The sequence below is a fragment of the Pelodiscus sinensis genome, chromosome 6 (assembly GCF_049634645.1).
Source record: "Pelodiscus sinensis isolate JC-2024 chromosome 6, ASM4963464v1, whole genome shotgun sequence".
Classification (NCBI taxonomy): domain Eukaryota; kingdom Metazoa; phylum Chordata; order Testudines; family Trionychidae; genus Pelodiscus; species Pelodiscus sinensis.
Window position 1 is genome coordinate 67,478,457 of NC_134716.1, and position 22,657 is coordinate 67,501,113.

Below are 22,657 nucleotides of genomic sequence, written 5' to 3' on the forward strand. Positions count from 1 at the left end.
AAAAAGTGAACACATATGAAAAGGACAAATCACATTTCAGAACAGAAGGGGGATGCGGGGGGGGGGGGGGGGGGAAGGAAGGTAAATGTCTGTGAGTTAATGATATTAGAGGTGGGGAAAGGTGGATGTCTGTGAGCTAATTAACTCACAGACATTTACCTTCCTTCCCCCCCCCCCACCGCATCCTCCTTCTGTTCTGAAATGTGATTTGTCCTTTTCATATGTGTTCACTTTTTTTTAATTGTATCCTTTGGTATATATGGCTGTGACTATTTTCTTCCACTATTTGATCTGAGGAAGTGGGTCTGGCCCTCAAAAGCTCATCATCTAATAAACCATCTTGTTAGTCTTGAAAATGCTACATAGTCCTGTATTTTGTGTCAGCTACACCAGACTAACATGGCTACATTTCTATCACTATCTTGGTAAAGAAACTGAAACTACCACTAACCACTGGATGAACATTCATACTTCACACCACCAGAAAAGTTTTAATACCTCTTCCTTGTTGCTCCAACACACAACCAGCCTCTGTAAGTCAACACAGGAATAACTGTTGTCAGAGACAACTTTTGGAATTGTTTTTGGGGGGGGAGAGGTTCAGAAATTGTCTTAGTGGTTCAGGATGGGTTTCATTCCATCTAACTTTCTCCTCACAAAGAAGACCAGCATCTGTATTAACTATTCTCTGGGTTTTTCCATTAGCAACATTTAATGTTGTGAAAGTTTCTGTTCTGGGGAGAGACTTTCAGAGGGGAATTCTTCCAGGTACTCAATTTTTAAAAATTCTATGGGCTTTCTATTTAGCCATCTAACATCTGAGGTAATAGTTGTTTGCAACAATGCCAGTTGGTCCCAGCCACACCCCCTGGTGGTTGTGGAGCTTATACCAGCCATCCAAGGAGCCAAAGCTGGTCACATTTCCACCCTGGCTGTTTTTCCCCTTGACTTCATGAACTCCTTTGACACCTTAATTGCATAAACCACCCTGATTCTAGTATCTTGGAGGAGAGCTGGGTATTGAGGCATAACTGTGTATTAGCAAAATCTTAAAAACCAAGGACTAGTCTAGCAGCACCTTAAAGACTAATAAAACATGTAGATAGGATCATGAGCTTTCCTGGGCAAAACCCGCTTCTACAGATGACACTAGTGTGTTGTACTCAAGAAAGCTCATGATCCCATGTACATGTTTTGTTAGTCTGGAAGGTGCTGCTAGACTATTCCTTGGTTTTTAAGTTTTTCCTGTTACAGACTAAGTCGGGGACTCCTCTGCAGAGTGTGTATTTGCAAAAGCTTCCCGTGGCGGGGTGTTATTTTCCCGGCTTCTTCCTTGAGCGATGCCTTAGCAGGGAGAAACGCAGCCGACCGAAGGGGGGGGGGGGGGGGAAGCAGCTTGAAAAAGTTTCCCTTCGAAGGCGGAGGACGCTGGCGAACGGCCGGGCTGGGTTGGGCAGGGGCAGCCGTCGGGTGGCGCTGCGAGGGCGGGAGGCCCCTCCCCTCCCCTCCTCTGTGGCGGCTGCGGCGGCAGCTTGACCAAAGCCGCGTTGGGCAGGTGACTGGTAGCAGCCGCCGCCGCCGCTCAGCGAAACCTCCCGAGCGGTCCCACGAGAAGCAGCTGCCGCCTGCCCCACGTATCTGGCGGTCCCGGTCCCGAGCGCTACCTCTGACTGGAGGGCGGGGGTTGAGCGCGGCCGCCGGCAGCGCCATGGAGCGGGACGGCATCGACAACCCGGCTTTCGAGCCCTCCACCCCCGACCTCCGTTTCCAGAGCAGGACGAGCGCCGCCCGCCCGCATCCGGCCCCCGGCCGCTCCCCGCGGGTGTACGAGGAGGGGCCCTGCGGGTGGGGCAGCTTCTCCCCTAGGGCTCTGCAGCTCTGCAACAACCCCGAGGGCTACCTGAGCGTCTACAGCCTGCTGGCCGTCTTCCAAGGTAACCCTGGCCGGAGCGGGCCCGCCGGATGGGGGCGACCCCTGCGAGACGCAGCCCGACCTCGCCCCTTAGGAAGTAGGGAAGGTGGAGCAGAAGGGCCCGAGGGCATTGTGAGCTGGGAAGGCTGCCAAAGGGATGGGAGAGGAATTGCGGGTCGGCTGGTGTCAGTCTAAAATGTGACAATCTTGTGACTTCACCAGGATCCATGTTAGCATGGGCAGGCTCCTAGCTCAAAAGTGCTGGGACAGTTTGTATAGCTGGGGTGCAAGGAGCCGTTACCAAACCGTATCCCTTTCTATAACGAGAACCACTTCCAGCCAGGGGGTGCTGCAGCCCAAAGTGGCACAGATAATGCCAGACTCTCTTTAGGTGCTTGTTCCCTCCTCTTTCCTCCCCTCCACCCCTGTTAATTACTCACAAACCTTCCTCTCTAGTCAGTACTCTTTCCTGTGCTACTTCACTACTACCTATAAGTTAGGCCGGATCGACTAGTCCCAAAAGGTCTGCTTAAAGTAAGCAAGTCTAGCTACATAAATAGCGTAGCTGGAGTTTAAGTACCTTAACCCAAGCTTGGCACAGTCTCCATGGTGGGAGGTTGATGGAAGCAAATGCTCCCATCGACTTTCCGTATTCCTTGCAAATCAAGGAGTATTGGTGCTGATAGGGGGTGCCCTCAGCATTCAGTTTAGTGGGTCCTTACTAACCTACTCAATAGAGTACCAGAAGATTGATCTCTGGCATGGTAAGTATAGACGTGACCTTAGGGAGTCTAGATGTTGAGACTGAATCTTACTTGGAAGCGTAGGGCCTGAAAGTTAGGCACTGCAATGATGAGCCATAGTGCCCTGTGTGAATCCAGCCCCTACTACTTATAATGAACTAGTAGAGGAAAAAAATTGATAGTGAGTCTTTCAAATAAAAATTGGCAGTGGATATATTTTACTCAGCATCAGAAAATAAGAAGGTAAATAAAGAATATCAGGGAAGAACACTTCAGCAATTTCCGATTATATATTAAACTTGTATCTGTGAACTGAGGTTCTGATCCTTTAAATAATTTAAGCATATGCTTATTTTTAAGCATATATTTATAGTGATAGTTGGGGCCTGAGGCAGTCTTGTAATGAAGGCACTGAACTAGGACTCAAAAGTTTTATAGTTTTGCAACAGGCCTTGCATAATTCACTAATGTCTTGATCCTGATATCGGAGATCCAGATGGGTAGAAATGTGCAGAAATGTTTTGAAGCTTGCCTACACAGATCTGACTGCATGATTGGATTTTTATCTTGTGGTTAAAGAGTGATGAGCACTGTTGCGCCAAACCTTCTTCTAGATACAGTAATCCTCAACTTTTATCTCATCAGAACATACAACATTTTTATATGAAGAATAAAATGACAAAAAAAGAAAATTATGAATAATTATTTATATATATCACAACTTTAACTGAGGTGCTACGTTGGTCAAACTTAGGACTCCATTAACTAAGAAGATTTTGTACTTTCATAGCTGGCCTTAAAAAGATGATAGTGTAATAGATAATAATTGATAGATTCCTCAGTAGTTCAAGTAGAGCTGTCTGGAAAACTGATTTTTTTTTTTTTTACTTGTCATTTCAAGTTCAGATGAGGCCTATATTTCTAGAGTATAATCATTATGTATAGCAAATAGTAAAATGACTAACTTGATATCTGATTTATATTGATCAAAGGCCACATAAATGTGCATAATTGCATCCTAGGATGCATGTCTGAGTCACCATAAATTATAACAAGAGATGCTACAGTTCATAACTCTGGGAGGGAGTAACAGCTTTTTAAAGTTGAGTCACAGAATATGTAAACAATGTCGTCATTATTGTTTCCAAATAAAATGCTGCCACTTTTGAGAGCTAGTACTTTTCCTGGGCAAATGGAGGGAATGCTATTTTCACACTGTAGCTGGGACTATGATTGATGCTAGGAGTAAACAGCAAAGATTAAAATAATACATCCAAGTCTGCATGTGGCTTTGATGAGCTTTTGTGACCAGACCTAACATAATACAAATATTATTCTTCAATGTTTGTAAATTATTTTGAGGTACTTGGGTGAATGATTAAAGTTCAGGATAATATTTTTATTAAACTGTAACTGGTTAGAAAAATCGTCAAAGCCACATACTGGTAGTAAAGGTTTAAGTAGACAATGACATGACACCAATCACATCTGAGACCTTTGAGGGAAAGAGAAAAAAAATCTGTTTAGCTACAATGCTACATGACTGGGTAAAAAGTGAAAAGTAGTAATGATTAGCTTTAGTAAAGTAAGTCAAAGACTAATGACTTGCTAATTACCATTCTAGTTTATTGGTGCAGTACTCTTTGTGAACCACACTGTGTCCATTCCTTCACATACTGCAGAAATGCGAGTAATTGAAACAAACTGTTCCTTGGCTAATATTTACTCGGGTGCCAAGAGCTCCTTGAGTAAGATCTAGGAGTTGCTGACAGTAATGGATTAACAGGCTTCCATTTCTGATAAAACAACTTCTTTCCTTCTTTTGTAATAAGGAGGTATTGAAAAATATCTTGCCAGCAATTGCATTTATTATTAAATTGTTATCTAAATTCTTATAAGTGAAGTTCAATTACCAATTGAATTGTAATGAATTTGCTTATGTGTCTTTAATCTGTGAGCTGAACATTGGTAACTAAATTTAAGACAAATTACAAGAATGTTTAACAGTTTTGTAATCAGTTACTGACTTGCTTCATTTTTGTGGTGTACAGGTATTTAACTCTTGTGAGCCAGCTTCCAAATACTTCCTGTTTTCTACTTGATATGAGTGCTCAGGAACCTAATTATATATTTGATGTCCAGTGCTTTTTTTGTGACTGTACTGCTGGGTACGCAGTACCGGAACCTCCAGATGCAGTACTAGAACCTCCAGTCAGAGCTCAACAACTTTTCTCCTGGAGTACCAGCACCTTTTTTTTTTTTTTAACAAAAAAAGCACTGGATGTACCATATATATGCCGACAAATGACAGAAGCAGAAAATGAGCTAGACACTTGCTCATGTCTTTTTAGGTTATTAGTGTCTTTACTCATCACTGAGAGTTTTTTCCAAGTTAAAAACAACCCAACATAACAGTCCATCATAGTAACATTTGATACTATAATTCTTTTCTCACATTTTCTCCATACCCAATATTCCATAATATGAATTAAGTGTACTAGATTGGACATAACAGTTCATAGGGTGAGCCCTTTTCCACTCTTTTATGCTAGGTGTATGAATTAAGGTGCTTTTAAAGCCTAGTGCTGGGCCAGTGCAAAAACTGTTTTCCTTCTCTTGATAATCACATTTCCAAATCAGTTGCTTGAATTAACCACTTTCACCATGACTTGATAAGCTTCATTTACACAAGTAACTGCTTTCTTTTGTTGTTCTTGTATATATACCCATGCCTTTGTAAATTGCACTCCAATTCATCTGATTAAGGGGGGTTTACCTACAGAAACTCATGCCTTAATAAATGTGTTAGGCCATGTCCACAGTATGAAGTTAGGTCAGATCTAATATGGTTGATTTCCTATCACCTGATTTTGCAAAGTCGAAGCAAAATTAAAAGGACTTTTTTTTTCTTCCAAGCACCGTCTCCTCTTGTGCCATTCATCTGAGCTTGTGTTCATTTCAGATTAACTGGTACAGAGCATCTCACTGGGAGAAATCCTTGGATCTCTTTGTCTTCATTATTTTTATTAAAATATAATTAGGAAAACCCTTCTAAATGAGCTACCAACATGTCCTCGCTGCAGGGAAGAAGTGAATATTGTCCAAAGTAATATGTCCCCATTATGGAGCTTACTGTCAGCTCAGAGAGCAATGCACCTTGGGTAGCTTTGTATTCTGGGCTATGCTCCTGGGGCCCGCTGGGACCAAAATTCTGCAGTGGGTGGTTATGGGTTCATGTTGTCATGTAATCCTGGGAGTGGAAGCAGCGGGGCTGAGGGAGGAGGGACTGGTGTTGTCATTGGGGCAGGCAGGGTTCTTGGAGGAGTCCCTCTCCAAACATGCAGCCAGGGGCTCCATCACAGCTGTCAGGGAGGCAAAGATGGTCTCAACTGCTCCCTGGCAGATTGGGAGCAGATGCTGTTTGAATATGGCCAGAAACCTGGGCCTTATGCTGCAATACTTTGTGGTTCAATGATGCTAGACCACTGCTGGTTTGGTATTGGAAAGTATCCTGCCATGGAGGACAGAATAAAGTCCTGCCATGGAAGACAGTTGAGATTCCAGAAGACTGGAAAAGGGCAAATATTGTGCCCATCTATAAAAAGGGGAATAAGACCAACCCAGGAAACTATAGACCGGTCAGTTTAACGTCTGTCCCAGGAAAGATAATGGAGCAGGTAATTAAGGAAATCATATGCAAACACTTGGAAGGTAATAAAGTGATAGGGAATAGCCAGCATGGGTTTGAGAAGAACAAGTCATGCCAAACTAATCTGATAGCTTTCTTTGATAGGATAACGAGCCTTGTGGATAAGGGAGAAGCGGTGGATGTCATATACCTAGACTTTAGTAAGGCATTTAATACGGTCTTGCATGATATTCTTATTGATAAACTAGGCAAATATAACTTAGATAGGGCCACGATAAGGTGGGTGCATAATTGGCTGGATAACCGTAGTCAGAGAGTTGTTGTTAACGGTTCTAAATCCTGCTGGAAAGGGATAACAAGTGGAGTTCCGCAAGGGTCTGTTTTGGGACCTGTACTGTTCAATATCTTCATCAATGATGTAGATATGGGGATAGAGAGTACGCTTATTAAGTTTGCAGATGATACCAAACTGGGTGGGGTTGCAACTTCTTTGGAGAATAGGGACATAATTCAAAATGACCGTAGCAAGTTAGAGAAATGGTCAGAGGTAAACAGGATGAAGTTTAATAAAGAGAAATGCAAAGTGCTCCACTTAGGAAGGAACAATCAGTTCCATACATACAAGATGGGAAGCGACTGTCTAGGAAGGAGCATGGCGGAAAGGGATCTAGGGGTCATAGTGGACCACTAGTTGAATATGAGTCAACAGCGTGATGCTGTTGCAAAAAAAGCAAATATGATTCTAGGTTGTATCAACAGGTGTGTTGTAAGCAAAACTCGTGAAGTCATTCTGCCGCTCTACTCTGCACTAGTTAGGCCTCAGCTGGAGTACTGTGTCCAGTTCTGGGCGCCACATTTCAAGAAAGATGTGGAGAAATTGGAAAGGGTACAGAGAAGAGTGACAAGAATGATTAAAGGTCTAGAGAACATGACCTATGAAGCCAGGCTTCATGAACTGGGCTTGTTTAGTTTGGAAAAAAGAAGATTAAGGGGGAACATGATAGCGGTTTTCAAATATCTAAAAGGGAGTCACAAGGAGAAAGGAGAAAATTTGTTCCTCTTGGTTTCTGAGGACAGGACAAGGAGTAATGGGCTTAAAGTGCAGCGAGGGAGGTTTAGATTGGACATTAGGAAAAAATTCCTAACTGTCAGGGTGGTTAAATATTGGAATAAATTGCCAAGGGAGGTAGTGGAATCTCCCTCTCTGGAGATATTTAAGAACAGGTTAGATAGACATCTGTCAGGGATGGTGTAGTTGGAGCTTGGTCCTGCCTTGAGGGCGGGAGGCTGGACTCGATGACCTCTTGAGGTCCCTTCCAGTCCTATGATTCTATGATTGTAAGTTGCTCCTCCTCCCCAATTAAAAAAAAACAAACCTCGTGAGAAGGATGAAAGAGTTTCTAGCGGAGAGTTTCCTGGAGATGTACAGGCACGACTCCTGCTCCATCTGGAGACACATTAACAAGTTGTTCTCAGCCCCCATGCTGTGTAGTAACAGGGCACACCAAACATCGCATCCTATTGCCTTAACCTGCTTGTAGAAGAAAAAATATTATGAATTCATCAGAAGTGCCGCCCTGGGTCAGTGCTCGACTGGGAGACATCCTGGGAGAAGGGGACTGGTTCCAGCATTGTGAGCAGATCTTGGTTCTCATCAATCGCAGGCTGGCCAGTCTCCTCATCCTCACTCTCTGCCACCATGCTGTCCTCCACAGTGATGCCTGGAGTATCTTGGCTGGACTTCACATTCAGACTGATTAGCCTGTTGGTGGCCCCTCTTTCCATGAATAGCACCCAGATTCTCATAGAAGCAGCATCTGTGAGGTGCTGCACCAGATCATCAGTTAGTCTCCTTCGCCTTGTGGAAGTACTGTCTCAGCTCCTTGATTTTAACTCTGCGCTGCTGGACATGCTTAGAATAGCTTTTAGCCTCCTGGCAGCTTGTGATCTTTGCATAAATGTCAACATTTTGCTTGCTGGTTCCGAGCTCAGAGAGAATGGATTCATCTCCACACCTTGATGAGGTCCAAGATCTCCTGGACATTCCATACTGGTGCTTTTCTGCACCTCTGGGAACTGGAGCCTGTGGGAGCAGAAGTATTTGAAGTCATTACCGTATTCGAATTGGACAAAGTCATGTCCACGTGTGCTGCCATGTGCTGCTCGTAATGCTGGCCATACAGGAAATGAAATTCAAATTTACCTGGGGCTTTTTTTGTTTACCTGGAAGGCAGTAGAGGCACAAGTTCTGGCCAGAGCAGTCAGAGCGGGGAACTGTGGGATGCCTCCTGGAGGCCAATAGTCTCAACTTTTGCCAACGCTGTGTCTATACTATCTTAAAGTCGGCTACGAAAGTTAAGGAATAGTATTATTTCTTGTAAAATTAGGAGTAACCAACATTGACTTTAGTGGCTGTTATGGTTGATGCGACAGGGTTGGTAGCATGAACACATGGTTTAGAAAATTAACCTTATGCAGCTAAGTTTGATTTAAACTAGTATAGACCAGGCCTTAATCTCTAAGATGCCACAGGACTTCCTGTTTTTGTCTACCATGCTGTTTTAAACAGTGTTAAGGGCTCCATCAAGACACTACACTGCTATGCATAGCCACACAAGGCAGTATGGATGCAGCTTGCCTTTCACTGAAACATGGAGCGACACAAACTATACACTGCTGCACGTAGTGACAAGACTTTAAGCAGTCAGAGTTTCTGCAGCTCCAGATGAAGAGGACACAAAGGTTGCTTGAATTTGGGTCTCCCACATCCTGGATGAGTGTTCTAAAAGTTAGGCTAAAAGTTATGTAAACTGTTCATCTGGAAAAAAAATTGCTCCATGCTAATGTCTGGATTAAATTTTTTGCTATCATAATCACTAAATTCTCTATCAAGAGTTGAGTGATTAAATGCAAGATGGAATTTGAACTTTCAGATGATACTGTAATAAAATTACATAGTAATTGGTCAAGAAAATAATACATATTTGGTTTGTCTAATCATGTCTCTTTTTTTTTTTTTTGGTAGGTATCATTGTGAATGGCCTAATAAACGTTAGTATTTCCACCATTGAAAAGCGTTTTGAGCTGAACAGTTCCCTTGCTGGCGTCATCTCTGCAAGCTATGACATTTCTTTTTGTGTATTGTCCCTGTTTGTATCTTTCTTTGGAGAAAGAGGGCACAAACCAAGATGGCTTGCCTTTTCATCATTTATGATAGGATTGGGCTCACTTGTGTTTGCCTTGCCACACTTTTCTGTTGGAATATATCAGTATGGATCTAAACTTGAAGGTAAGTTTATATTTTAGTATTTTTGGTATTTTCCTAACAAAATGAATAAGAGAGATGAATATGCATAGAGTTGTGTTTTAAATAAAAACCTATACATTTGGATATGAAAGTACATTATCTGGATTAAGGATGTTAAATTGCAGTTAAATAACTAGTCAAGTAGTCCATGGAATTTCCATAAACTACTTGACTAGTTGATAGGCACTTCTGCATTCTTCCTTTGAAATGTACAAGAGCACCTGCTGGGGCACCTGCTGTAAATTTCAAAATAGGAATGTGGAACTCCGCGTGCAGCCCGGGACGAGCAGGAAGCCCCAGGCATGCCTACTTTGAAATGTACGTGAGTCCTCAGCAGGGGCTCTTGTGCATTTCAAAGCCATGCAGCCTGGAGTCAACGAGGGACTCAGAATGCCCCGCTGACCCTGGATTCCATGCTGCCCTGAATCTCGGGTTCTGGGGAAATGATGCACGGAACCCAGGGTCAGATGGGGAGTCCCCGGCATTGCCCTTTTGAAATGCTGAGGCAGCATTTCAAAGGCGCAGCGCTGCATGCTACCTTGGCATTTCAAAGGGGCATGCCGGGGACTCCCCAGCTGATCCCTGGCTCAGCTGTGCATCAGCTTCCCCTTTAAAATGACCCCTCAGCATTTCATAGGGGCAGCACCGTGGAACCAGGGGTAGCTGCAGACTCCCTAGCTGATACTGGGCTCTGCATGACATTTCAGCCATTCCCTGGGTTCTGGGGAAATGCTGCTTGGAACCCACAGTTAGCTGGGGAGTCCCCAGCTGACCCCAGGCTCCACAGTGCTTCAGTGTTTTAAAGGGGTAGCACTGCACAGCTGAGCCGCGGATCAAATGTGCAGCGTCTGTCCCTTTGAAATGCTGCCTTGGGGTTTCAAAGTGGCAGTGTCGCACAGCTGATCCCTAGCTCAGCTGTGCGAAACTGCTGCTTTGAAGTACCCTTTTTTCCCCCCCTATCTGATAGAGGCAGCAAAGGGGGAGGGGAATTGATTAGATGACTGACTAATTATCTCATAAGCAAATGCTTATCGGATAAATAGTCGACTAGTCCTTAACATCCTTAATCTGGATTAGGGTATCAAGATCAAGTGTACAGGAAGATGTGGGATGTGTTCACTCTCCCTGTAGTTTTACTTACTGAGGCGTTGGGTGTGCTACAGTTGTATGCATCTCATATATCATATCTATATCACAAGTTTTTTTTTGGCTTGTTAAGGTCCAGGGCAGATTTTGGGCTTCCTACTGATGCAGATTCATGATTTCAGTGTGCTACAAAGTATCAAGTGCTTTTAAATGGCTGATGGTGTCTTCTCCATTAAGGTCTCAACTTGATATTAAACTTCACTAACTGCTACCCTATCTCAATTTTCTGTGTTTTTAGTAAAGGCTGCTGCAAAAGCTGAGATGAAGGGGGTTACTCAATAGTTAGTCAACCTATCTGAGGTCACTTAAATTGCAATCTTTCTGGTGGAGGACTGTCTTTGTTCTATGTCTCTGCAGCACCTAGCACAACGGGGTTCTGGACCATAGCAAGGTGCTAAGTTACAATTCTGGAAACACTCACTTTATATCTAAGGATCTGCATATTTGCAGGACTCTACTTACACCATCTCCTTTGATGTTTTGGAAGGAGAAAGGTCACAGAATATGGCATTATCTTTTCTTGTAAAATATTTTTGTTTTCCACCTTTCTAAGCCTTTTTTTCCCTTATGCCTTGACTTTTGTGTGTTAGAACTTCTTATGTCTTGATGGCCTTTTTGTTTCTAGGAAAGTTTTAGTGATTCTAATAAACTCAAATGTAACACAAATGAGTTATTAAGAATTTGGAATCTGTTCCATAGAGTATTGAAATCTAGTTGTATATCAATACTACTTTTAAATATTCATTGTATGTGGATAGCTTACATGTTTTATAGGGTTGCCAGCTTTTGAGGTACTTTAAAATCAATAAGATGCTATTTATTTGTATTTTAAACAAATACAATCACGCACTCCTTGAAATTAACCAGTTCCCAATGGCTGATATTAAGAAACTGATTGTAATTTCATATGCAAGACAGTATTCATATCTTGACTGCTCAGGACATTTTTTCTTTTTAGTGGACCTTGAGCATCTGAGTGTGGTTGGGTCTCCCTGGCAGCAGGGTGGCCTAGAGGTTAGGACCCCGATTTAGCAGCGGGACAAGGAGGGTAGCTCCCTGCTGCTTTTCCCTGGGCCTGGGAATTCTGGCCTTTTATTGGGGTATAGTCGTTAAGTTTGGGGTGTCGCCCCAAGAGTCCAAACTTCCCCCTCCTTCATGAAGGTTCCTTATAGGTTTTCCCCCTCCTTTGCCCCAGGATGGAGTGGGGTGGGGTGGGGTAGGATTGAAGGCTCATGTACTCTGGTGGTTAGCCAAGTAGACGGATTCTGGCTCAGGTCCTGCAGACAGCAGAACCAGCTCCCGTCTCCTTGCTGGTCAGCTCCAACTGAGCCAGGCTCCTTTTTCTTATCCTCCCTCCAGGTCTGGCATTGGCTGCAGGTAAAGCGGGGTGGGGCTAGTGGGAAAAAAGGCTTTATTTAGCCCCTGTACTGCCAGACCCTCCTCTCCCTCCCTCCCACTGAGGTTAGAATAGAATCTTGGTTTAAGCAACATATATAAGACCTGGCTTGTGTTGACTAACTACCATAGCACTTACATCTTGTTTAGAATTCTACCTACGCTTTTTTCTTAGGGTACGTCTAGACTACATGCCTCTGTCGCCAGAGGCATGTAGATTAGACTACCAGGCACAGGAAAATGAAGTGGCGATTTAAATAATTGCCGCTTCATTTAAATTTACATGGCTGCCGCGCTGAGCCGACAAATAGCTGATCAGAATTCTACCTACGCTTTTTTCTTAGGGTACGTCTAGACTACATGCCTCTGTCGCCAGAGGCATGTAGATTAGGCTACCAGGCATAGGAAAATGAAGCGGCGATTTAAATAATTGCCGCTTCATTTAAATTTACATGGCTGCCGCGCTGAGCCGACAAACAGCTGATTAGCAGCCATGTAAATTTAAATGAAGCGGCGATTGTTTAAATCGCCGCTTCATTTTCCTATGCCTGGTAGCCTAATCTACATGCCTCTGGCGACAGAGGCATGTAGTCTAGACGTACCCTAAGAAAAAAGCGTAGGTAGAATTCTGATCAGCTATTTGTCGGCTCAGCGCGGCAGCCATGTAAATTTAAATGAAGCGGCAATTATTTAAATCGCCACTTCATTTTCCTGTGCCTGGTAGCCTAATCTACATGCCTCTGGCGACAGAGGCATGTAGTCTAGACGTACCCTTAGTTACTAAAAACATGAAGGGGGGAAAACAAACACTGAATACAAACAAAGAACCCAAACTGATAAATTGAAGGGATTCAGAAAACTATGATGATTAAAAGCAATGTTTGTCTAATCAGGAAATACAACACTTAAAGCAGAGAGGCACTGAATATGATTAACTTTGGGTAAATAATCTTATTGTATATTTTAGAAATGTGCATCTGTTAGTCTGTGAGTCTGTTTGTTCAAGAATTTCTCCTAAAGGGTAAAGGCTAAGGCCACCAAATTTCATATGCTGCTCCCTCTAATCTTAACTTAAAGCAAGGCAAGGGTTTGGTTGTGCCAGGACAATGGGATGTGCCTGGAATTCAATTTTATCATAAAATGGAAAGGGGGGCCTGATTGCAGGGACAGTAATACTGTAGATTGATCACAGGGGGGCAGCAAGGACCAAAGAGGGGGACTGGGACAGCTATAACCCCATTGGGACAGCAGAGGGCAGGAGAAAGGGACAGCTGTTTACTATATATTTTAGAGTGTCTATTTGTTTGTCTGTCTCCCTGCTGGGGGTCATGCACCACTGTGACTGCTGTGGTTGTAGCAGCCAGGGAGAAGTGCTTCTCACCTGGCCCCAAGCTGCTGAGGTGAGAGAAGGCTGGGGTTGTCCTCTTTACCTGGGGCAGTCTGCACACTGAACTCCCTCATTCCCAATCTCATCCCAGAACAATGGTTTAACTGAGGAAACATTGAGTGAAATTATTTATATACGAACTTGCTAGAGAATGCTGGGATCATGTCTCAGTAACACATCACTAAAAACTGGTAAGAAGAAATAATGGGTTAATGTAAGGTCAGTTCTGCCCTACTGAAAAGGGATGAACATATGCCTTAATTTTCCTTTCTAGTTTGATATCTGTACTAAGAAATAGATATGCTATTATTCAGAGTTGTTGACTCAAGTCTCGCAACTTGAACTCGAGTCCGACTTAGTCCCCTAGGTGACTCAACTTGAGACTCGACTCGGGTTCATTGTTTGTGACTTGAGACTCGACTTGAGACTTGCTAATTTTGTTAAATTGATTTGGCGAAAAATTGTCCGAAAATGCCAATATTGATAGTATGTACAAAAGTGACTTGACATTTTTTAGAACATAAGAATGGCCGTACTGGGTCAGACCAAAGGTCTATCTAGCCCAGTATCCTGTCTACCGACAGTGGCCAGCACCAGGTGCCCCAGAGAGGGTGGACCGAAGACAATGATCAAGCGATTTGTCTCCTGCCATCCCTCTCCAGCCTCTGACAAACAGAGGCCAAGGACACCATTTTATCCCCTGGCTAATAGCCTTTTATGGACCTAACCTCCATGAATTTATCCAGCTTCTCTTTAAACTCTATTAAAGTCCTAGCCTTCACAGCCTCCTCTGGCAAGGAGTTCCACAGGTTGACAACATGCTGTGTGAAGAAGAACTTCCTTTTATTAGTTTTAAACCTGCTACCCATTAATTTCATTTGGTGTTCTCTAGTTCTTCTATTATGGGAACTAATAAATAACTTTTCTTTATTAGCCCTCTCCACACCACTCATGATTTTATAGACCTCTATCATATCCCCCCTCAGTCTCCTCTTTTCTAAACTGAAAAGTCCCAGTCTCTTTAGCCTCTCCTCATATGGGACCCGTTCCAAACCCCTAATCATTTTAGTTGCCCTTTTCTGAACCCTTTCCAAGGCCAAAATATCTTTTTTGAGGTGAGGAGACCACATCTGTACACAGTATTCAAGATGTGGGCGTACCATAGTTTTATACAGGGGCTGTAAGATATTCTGGGTCTTATTTTCTATCCCTTTCCTAATAATTCCTAGCTTCCTATTTGCCTTTTTGACCGCCGCTGCACTCTGGAAGTTTTCAGAGAACTGTCCACGATAACTCCAAGATCTCTTTCCTGATTGGTCGTAGCCAAATTAGCCCCCATCATACTGTACGTATATTTGGGGTTATTTTTCCCAATGTGCATTACTTTACACTTATCCACATTAAATTTCATTTGCCATTTTGTTGCCCAATCACTCAGTTTGGTGAGATTTTCTTGGAGTCCCTCACAGTCTGCTTCTGTCTTAACTATCCTAAATAGTTTGGTATCATCTGCAAACTTTACTACCTTACTGCTTACCCCTTTCTCCAGATTATTTATGAATAAGTTGAAAAGTATTGGTCCCAGGACTGACCCTTGGGGTACACCACTAGTTACCCCTCTCCAATCTGAAAATTTACCATTTATTCCTACCCTTTGTTTCCTGTCTTTTAACCAGTTCTTAATCCAAGAAAGGACCTTCCCTCTTATCCCATGGCCATGTAATTTACACAAGAGCCTTTGGTGAGGGACCTTGTCAAAGGCTTTCTGAAAATCGAAGTATACTATATCTACTGGATTCCCCTTGTCCGCATGTTTGTTAACCCCTTCAAAGAACTCTAATAGATTAGTAAGACAGGATTTCCCTTTACAGAAACGATGTTGACTTTTGTCCAACAAATTATGTTCTTCTACATGCTTCACAATTTTATTCTTTACTATTGTTTCGACTAATTTGCCTGGTACTGAAGTTAGACTTACCGGTCTGTAATTGCCAGGATTGCCTCTAGAGCCCTTTTAAAATATTGGTGTCACGTTGGCTACCTTCCAGTCATTAGGTACGGAAGCCGATTTAAAGGATAGGTTACAAACCACAGATAATAGCTCAGCAATTTCCCATTTGAGTTCTTTTAGAACCCTTGGATGAATGCCATCCGGTCCCGGAGATTTGTTAACATTAAGTTTTTCTATTTGTTCCAAAACCTCCTCTAATGACACTTCAATCTGGGACAGTTCCTCAGATTCATCACCCACAAAGGACGGTGCAGATTCAAGAATCTCCCCAACGTCCTCAGCCGTGAAGACTGAAGCAAAGAAATCATTTAGTTTCTCCGCAATGGCTTTATTGTCCTTGATTGCTCCTTTTATAGCTCGATCATCTAGGGGACCCACAGGTTTTTTAGCAGGCTTCCTGCTTCTAATGTACTTAAAAAACATTTTGTTATTTCTTTTTGAGTTTTTGGCTAGCTGTTCCTCAAAATCTTTTTCTGCTTTTCTTATTACATGTTTACACTTGATTTGACAGTGTTTATGTTCCTTTCTATTTATCTCACTAGGATTGGACTTCCACTTCTTAAAAGATACCTTTTTGTCCCTCACTGCTTCTTTTACATGGTGGTTAAGCCACAGTGACTCTTTTTTAGGTCTCTTGCTATGTTTTTTAATTTGGGGTATACATTTAAGTTGGGCCTCTATTATGGTGTCTTTAAAAAGTTTCCATGCAGGGGATTTGGCTCTAGTCACTGTGCCTTTTAATTTCTGTTTAACCTCCTCATTTTTGCGTAATTCCCCTTTTTGAAATTAAATGCCAGGGTGCTGGACTGCTGAGGTGTTCTTCCCACCACAGGAATGTTGAATGTTATTATATTATGGTCACTATTCCATATTTTAAATTAAGACTTGAGACTCGACTTGGGACTTGACTGGAAAGTGACTTTAGGGACTCGAGAATCAACTTGAGACTTGAACTGTAGTGACTTGAGACTCGACTTGGACTAGACAATGACAACTTGAAGACAACACTGCTATGACTCATTGTCATAATGTCTGTCTTTTTTGTAGTTTCTAATTTCTAGTTTCGGAAATTGTGTGGTATTTCAGAGTCAGTCTTGGCTTTGTTTCTTTCATTGTTCTGTGATCCCAAATTATACTTCTAGTGATGGGTGTGCAATTCCATTACCTTTATTGAGGTTGCAAATCTATAATTAAATGTATTACAGTTGAGCCTGGCGTATCCAGTTGAAATGGGGGCATTGCTATGCAAGACGTTATATTATTATACAAATTCATACTGAAACAGTCCCTGCTCCACAGAGCTTACCAGCTGTTTGGAAAAGACAGAAGAAATCAGAGAAATGACTGATAATCATCAGAGCAGGGAATGGAATCCATCTCTTCTGCGAAACCTCTTTCTTAGATCCTGCTGTCCACTTGGTAAACAGATCTTTAAAATGCAAGGGATAGAATCTAGCACCTTCCCTGGCTGTTCTGTTAGCACTGCAGAGATCTCAAGAGTAAATGCACTAAATATAAGTTTTGTGGAAGATGATAGGCTATGAGTGCATATGATCTCTGGGAGCATAGCTGTTATTCTTGGGAAAAATGAATGGTTATCGAGAGTGGAATTTATATTGATGAGATTGCTTTCTGGCCCATAGCTATGGAACTTTTCTCTGAAAGATGTGAACATCCTGATATTCATAATCACCTTTTGAGCAAAATGTATACCATCTTTCTATTTGGGTTTTGCTCAAGAATGCTTCCAAAATCGCTATTTGAAAAAGGATCTTCCTACAGAATAGTGGGGGAAAAGTGAGTTACTTTCATGTTAATGAGTACTAGAAATGTGGCCACTGATTAATAAGAGCATAAATATTTGAGAAAAGGGATTCAATTCACAGTTACTTTTCAAAGTAGAAATATACTATGCAGTGATTTTCTTACTGTTGTCTTTTTGTTTTTGTTTAAAACTATTGCCAGGTTCAGTGAACATTCTTAATGAATTACTTAACTCTCTTTAGAAATTTCAGAACTTCCTCTAAAATGTTGATTTTAAAGGTGTTTGTACAAAGAGGAAACTATTAACTTCTTCTTTTTGTTGCATACACTTCTGAGAACTCTTGAGTATTCATCTCTGTGGCAGCATTTAACTCTGCATTCTTCAATATGAAGCATAAGGGTAACTATGAGGGGGGGTCATGACCATGTCCCCCAATAATCATTGGGTGCATAGAACTTCTCAGGTCCTGGGGCCATGGAGGCAGAGAAGGAGGACTTGCTGGTATAGGGGAGTGTCACAAGGTGGGGGCGTGGTCAGACGCCCCGACCTGTTGATAGTCAGATTTGCATAGATCGCCGCCCAGCTCTGAGCTTTCCGGGCGGAGTGGGGGGTCTGGGCCCGCCCTCCCTCCGGACCCCGACCCAGGGCCTTAACACTGAGAGTGCGACTCTCAGTGGTAGCAGGGGGGTTGCTAACCCCAAACACACCTGCTCCCGGGTTCCACAGCCTGCCCTGGGTCCTACTCCACTCCGCCGGCCATTGGCCGCACCAATCACCCTCTGGTCCCCGCGGGCTCCTTGTCTCCTCCGCCTCCCCCTTGCCCGCGCCTCTCGCTCACCTCCCCTCTGTCCTTGCCTTCGGATTCCTCCGGCTCCGATCCCCCTGCCTCGGCCGCTTCCACGCCTTTTATTCTCTCCTCTCCCTTCCGGGTTCCCCCCTCCTTTTCCGGCGTCGTGCCCGTGACGTCATCGAGGGCGTACCCAGGCGCCGCGTGATGACGCGCCCCATCCCCCTCGCTCAGACCTCCCTGAGCCGGGCGGCCTGCCGCGCTCGCTGTCTCCCCGCCGGCTGCCCCGTGCGGCGTTAACAAGTGACGGGGTTGCTCTACCCCATCACAGGGAGGGAAGGGCATACTTTCAGCCAGGGCTGGGGTGAGGGGCAGCAAAGTGAGGGTAAGCTCCTTGGGTGGGGATAAATTAAATTCCTTCACATGCCCCTTCTAACCACTGTACTTATGTTGACTATCCAGCCTTTATAATCCACAGTGTGATGTGCAGTTAATTGTATGAGCATGAGTACAACTGTCTGTCAAACTGATGTTTCAGGGCCATCATAGCTTTTATTATAGTAATTCATAAACTATAAGCATGTCAAGTATGGAGAAATAGCCTATTGCCTTGACATTTTTATTAGCAATTGGTCTGCTGCAACCCAGAGCTGAGCAGGACTTTTTGTAATGACAATTCTGAGCTGCTGTGAGCTGGGCCTAGAGATGAGACCAAGAAGTTTCTTGCCCTTGTACTCATTCCACTCTCTCCATCCCATTACTGTGTAGCATGATCAATAGAGGAGGAGTTGTGGGCGACTGTTTGTGATGGAATGCCGGGGAAATGGGGAATTTGTGGAGTTGAATTGGAGCTGACTCGTGACACACAGAACCATCAAGATGTTTTAATAAAGTTTCTCTTGCTCAATTTAAATCAATAGACAGCTTCAATCTTTGTAGATGACACAGGCAGTCTGGCGGAGAAAACTGCCTGCTTCTAACACAGAAGGGGCGAGAGATGGAGTAGATTGGGGCTGAGAGATGGACAGAGATGGGAGTATATGTGTGCAGGGAGTGAGAGTAGGTCTTGTTGGACAAGGAAGCTACCCTGGGATGAGCAGCTTGAGGACTGGAATCTGGGTTAGGCAAAGTGAAGGGAATTGTACTAGAAGGAGTAGACAGGAGTGGAGGATGAGACGACAACAGTGACAGCTGTGATGAGATGTAGCAGAAAAGTGAAGGGTCCCTGTGATGGGGCACCTTCGTCTTGCACTTGGAGAAACCCCGGGCCGCGGAGCACGGGGGCGGGGGGGAGGCCGAGTGGAGACGGCGGCGCGCCGGAAAGCCCCAGCTGGGAAGCAGCTGGGGTGAGTACGGGCGGCAGAATGGGAGACTCAGCAAGCCCGCCACCGGAGTTGCCCGCTGAGGGCGCCATGGGGTGCGGATGGGGAGGTGAGCGAAAGGCCGTCACTCGATGCACCGGCGTGGAATTTAAAAGGATGTGAGGAACCAGGGGAGGAGGGAGAGAAGAGGAAAGAAGGCGAAGAGAGAAGAGGAGAAGGAGAGGCGACTGGCGAAGAAGGAGAGGAGGCATTGGAGAGGAACGCCCGATGAGAGGACTTGGACCAGGGGACAACAACGGTGAGTCCTGCCCCCAACCCAGCGAGCCGGAGTTAGACACGGAGATGGGGAAGAGGTGGCCCAGGGCAGGGCCGTGGAACCCATGAGTGGAGGGGTTTAGGGGCTACGGCCCCCTCCACTAAGCAGGGGCTAAGCTCCCTGCCTTAGGGCCTGGACCGGGGCTCGGAGAGAAGGAGGGCCTGAGCCTCCTTCCCCCATCGCTGAGACAAGTTGATAAACACACCAAGGGCGAGGCCACAGGGCATTTTGCCCGTCTGACCAGACAGGAGCGGTGCAAGAGTGAACACAAACATGGACTGGTAGGACCGGAGCCCGCGGCAAGCGGCCTCGCGGAACAGCTGAACCTTGGGGAGAGGGGAGACTGATAACACGGGGGAGACTTGTACCAGTCCCTCTGTAATGGGGAACAGTTAGTGTGCTATCATCCACAGCCTGGAATAGACCTAGATTCCTGAGTCTCACTGTTTCTTGGTCAGCAAATAGCTGTGAAATCATGTGGCATAGGGATTAATTTACTAATTGAGTATTCGATGGAATTTCCTATGCTTATCGGGTAGTTGACTACTCAACTAGTCGCTTACATCCCTAATGTGGCAAAGTGTGTTATTCCCTTTTCTGGTTTGCATCAAGGCTACTGCTGATATAATTTGCTTTATCATCTCATGTGTCAGAGGTTAGTGTATTCAAAATAAAAGGTTCCTATTCTGCTGATGAACTATGTGTGTGTCAATATGATATACCACAGGGTGGAATTTGTTTGTTTTTAGAAAGAGCCATCTAGGAAATCTCTCACACATTGCATCTAAAGAATCTTAAGGCAGAAAAATAAGATTCAAAATGTTAGAAAATGGTAACTTTTATGCTTCCTTGGGCAACTTATTACAGTCAGCTTGTGTGTAAAGGCTGTTTCATAAGGCATATACATGAGCTCACACTCCTAGAACTTTTCAGTATATAAAATTAATGATATTCACTTATTTTATTCTCCTAGTGCGGTGTTTGGTTCCATGCCTAATTTATGACACACTTAGGGCCACTGATTGGGGGGAGGGATCAAAGGGGGCAGGTGGCTTGGGTCTTGGTGAGTTAAAAGTGACTAAGGCTGCTGTCATTGGCTGGAACTCCAGGGCATTTAAATTGCCATCTGTGCCCTAGGCAGTGCAGTCTGGGGGTGTGTCTAGACTACATGCCTCCTTCGACGGAGGCATGTAGATTAGCCAGATCGGAAGAGGGAAATGAAGCCGCGATTAAAATAATCGCGGCTTCATTTAAATTTAAATGGCTGCCCCGATCTGCCGATCAGCTGTTTGTCGGCAGATCGGGGGAGTCTGGACGCGATGCCCCGACAAAGAAGCCTTTCTTCATCGACACAGGTAAGCCTCGTGAAACCAGGCTTACCTGTGTCGATGAAGAAAGGCTTCTTTGTCGGGGCATCGCGTCCAGACTCCCCCGATCTGCCGACAAACAGCTGATCGGCAGATCGGGGCAGCCATTTAAATTTAAATGAAGCCGCGATTATTTTAATCGCGGCTTCATTTCCCTCTTCCGATCTGGCTAATCTACATGCCTCCGTCGAAGGAGGCATGTAGTCTAGACACACCCTGGGTGGTGCACAAAAGCTGGCTGGGGCTGGCAGCTAACCTCACTCTCCTTAACTTCCCCCGTTCCCATGGGCCTGGCATTTCTGTTCTCAGCCCTGGGTAAACTAGTCAAATTCTCCTCTGAATGCAACTTATAAATACAGCATTTTTTTTTTCATGGGGGTTGTTTGGGTTCCTGCCTGTACTATCTGAGTGGTCAACAAAACATGAACTAAGTTTTGTAATATCCTTGTGACATGAGGAGATATTATCTGTTTCACAGATGGGGAACTGAGGCTTGAGAATAAAAGCACAAGAATCGGTTCTCGCTAGGGGTGTGAAAGTATAAACAATGAGCCTGGGTTAGTCGGTTAACATGCATTGTTACACAGAGATACACACATGCACATGCGCTACTGACACCCTGTGTCAGAGGCAGCAGCGTGGGAAGGGAAGGGAGAAGCAGGAGCCGGTAGGCACAGGGAGCTGGCTTTTGAGTTGGCTGCCTGCATGGACTGGCCCATCTACAACTGCTGCAAATTACAGTGGTTACATGATTAAAGACATTTTAACTTCCCTAGTTTTTATCGTGCACAATTTGACATGGATAAAACTATAGTATTCTGTAAGACTTCATATGCTCATATCCAGGGTTTGATGAATGGCGGCGAAAGCCTCTCGCCAGCCCCGCACTGCACATGCGCAAGACCCACATTGCGCATGTGTGTGCCGCAAATGAACGGGGTGCACGGCTGAAATCTACTAACCATGGGCGAGTAGATTCGGTACTTTGTCGAGCCCTGCTTATATCCCAGTTTCCATTGACTTCAGTTTCAGCTCAGCATATGAGATCATATGGTATCTCATTAGTCACTTAACATGAAAATGAGGAACATGAACATTGACTACCACGAAAAGTTAGACAAATTACATAGACTAATCATTACGTGAGAACTCTGGGGCCGAAAAGCAATATAGTTCTGTCCTGAAGGGGGTACATTTATCTAACCCATTTGAGGCAATTTTACTCTGCTTCCTAGTCACTGAAGACTTTCCAACTTCTGCAACAAATGAGGTAACGGTCCTTCATCTAATATACTCCCTTATTACAAAAGTCTAATTTATCTCTAGGCACATGTTCACTGAATGAATCAGTGACTCTTGTGGTGATCATGTAATTGCAGATTGTAGTGTAATGCATAGGCAAAAGGGAGCCCAACTAAAATTGGTCTTGCATCTCCTAACTTGAGTTGGACATTGCTTGATGTTGCAACTGTAATGCTTTTTTTTATGTGGCTTTGTGTGTGTGTGTGTGTGTGTAAGTCACGTACTACCTAAAGCATGTCAATGGGATA

The 22,657-nt window shown here is 44.2% G+C and overlaps 1 protein-coding gene across 9 annotated transcripts in view; it reads left to right on the plus strand.

Moving 5' to 3' along the window:
- Window positions 1-1,427: 1,427 nt before the first annotated feature.
- Window positions 1,428-22,657, plus strand: part of LOC102463874 (solute carrier organic anion transporter family member 4C1) — a 179,015-nt gene continuing 157,785 nt past the window's right edge. For 6 of the 9 annotated variants that reach the window (XR_012904797.1, XR_012904799.1, XR_012904796.1 and 3 more), the window contains exons 1-2: window positions 1,429-1,934; window positions 9,330-9,593. Coding sequence is in view for 4 of the 9 variants with exons in the window: in XM_075932074.1 (XP_075788189.1) it covers window positions 1,709-1,934; window positions 9,330-9,593 (490 nt within the window). In the remaining 5 variants the exon portion in view is untranslated. Of the gene's footprint in view, window positions 1,935-9,329; window positions 9,594-22,657 lie in introns of all 9 variants that reach the window. The other 3 variants (XR_012904795.1, XM_075932072.1, XM_006116142.4) reach the window with 2 other exon arrangements.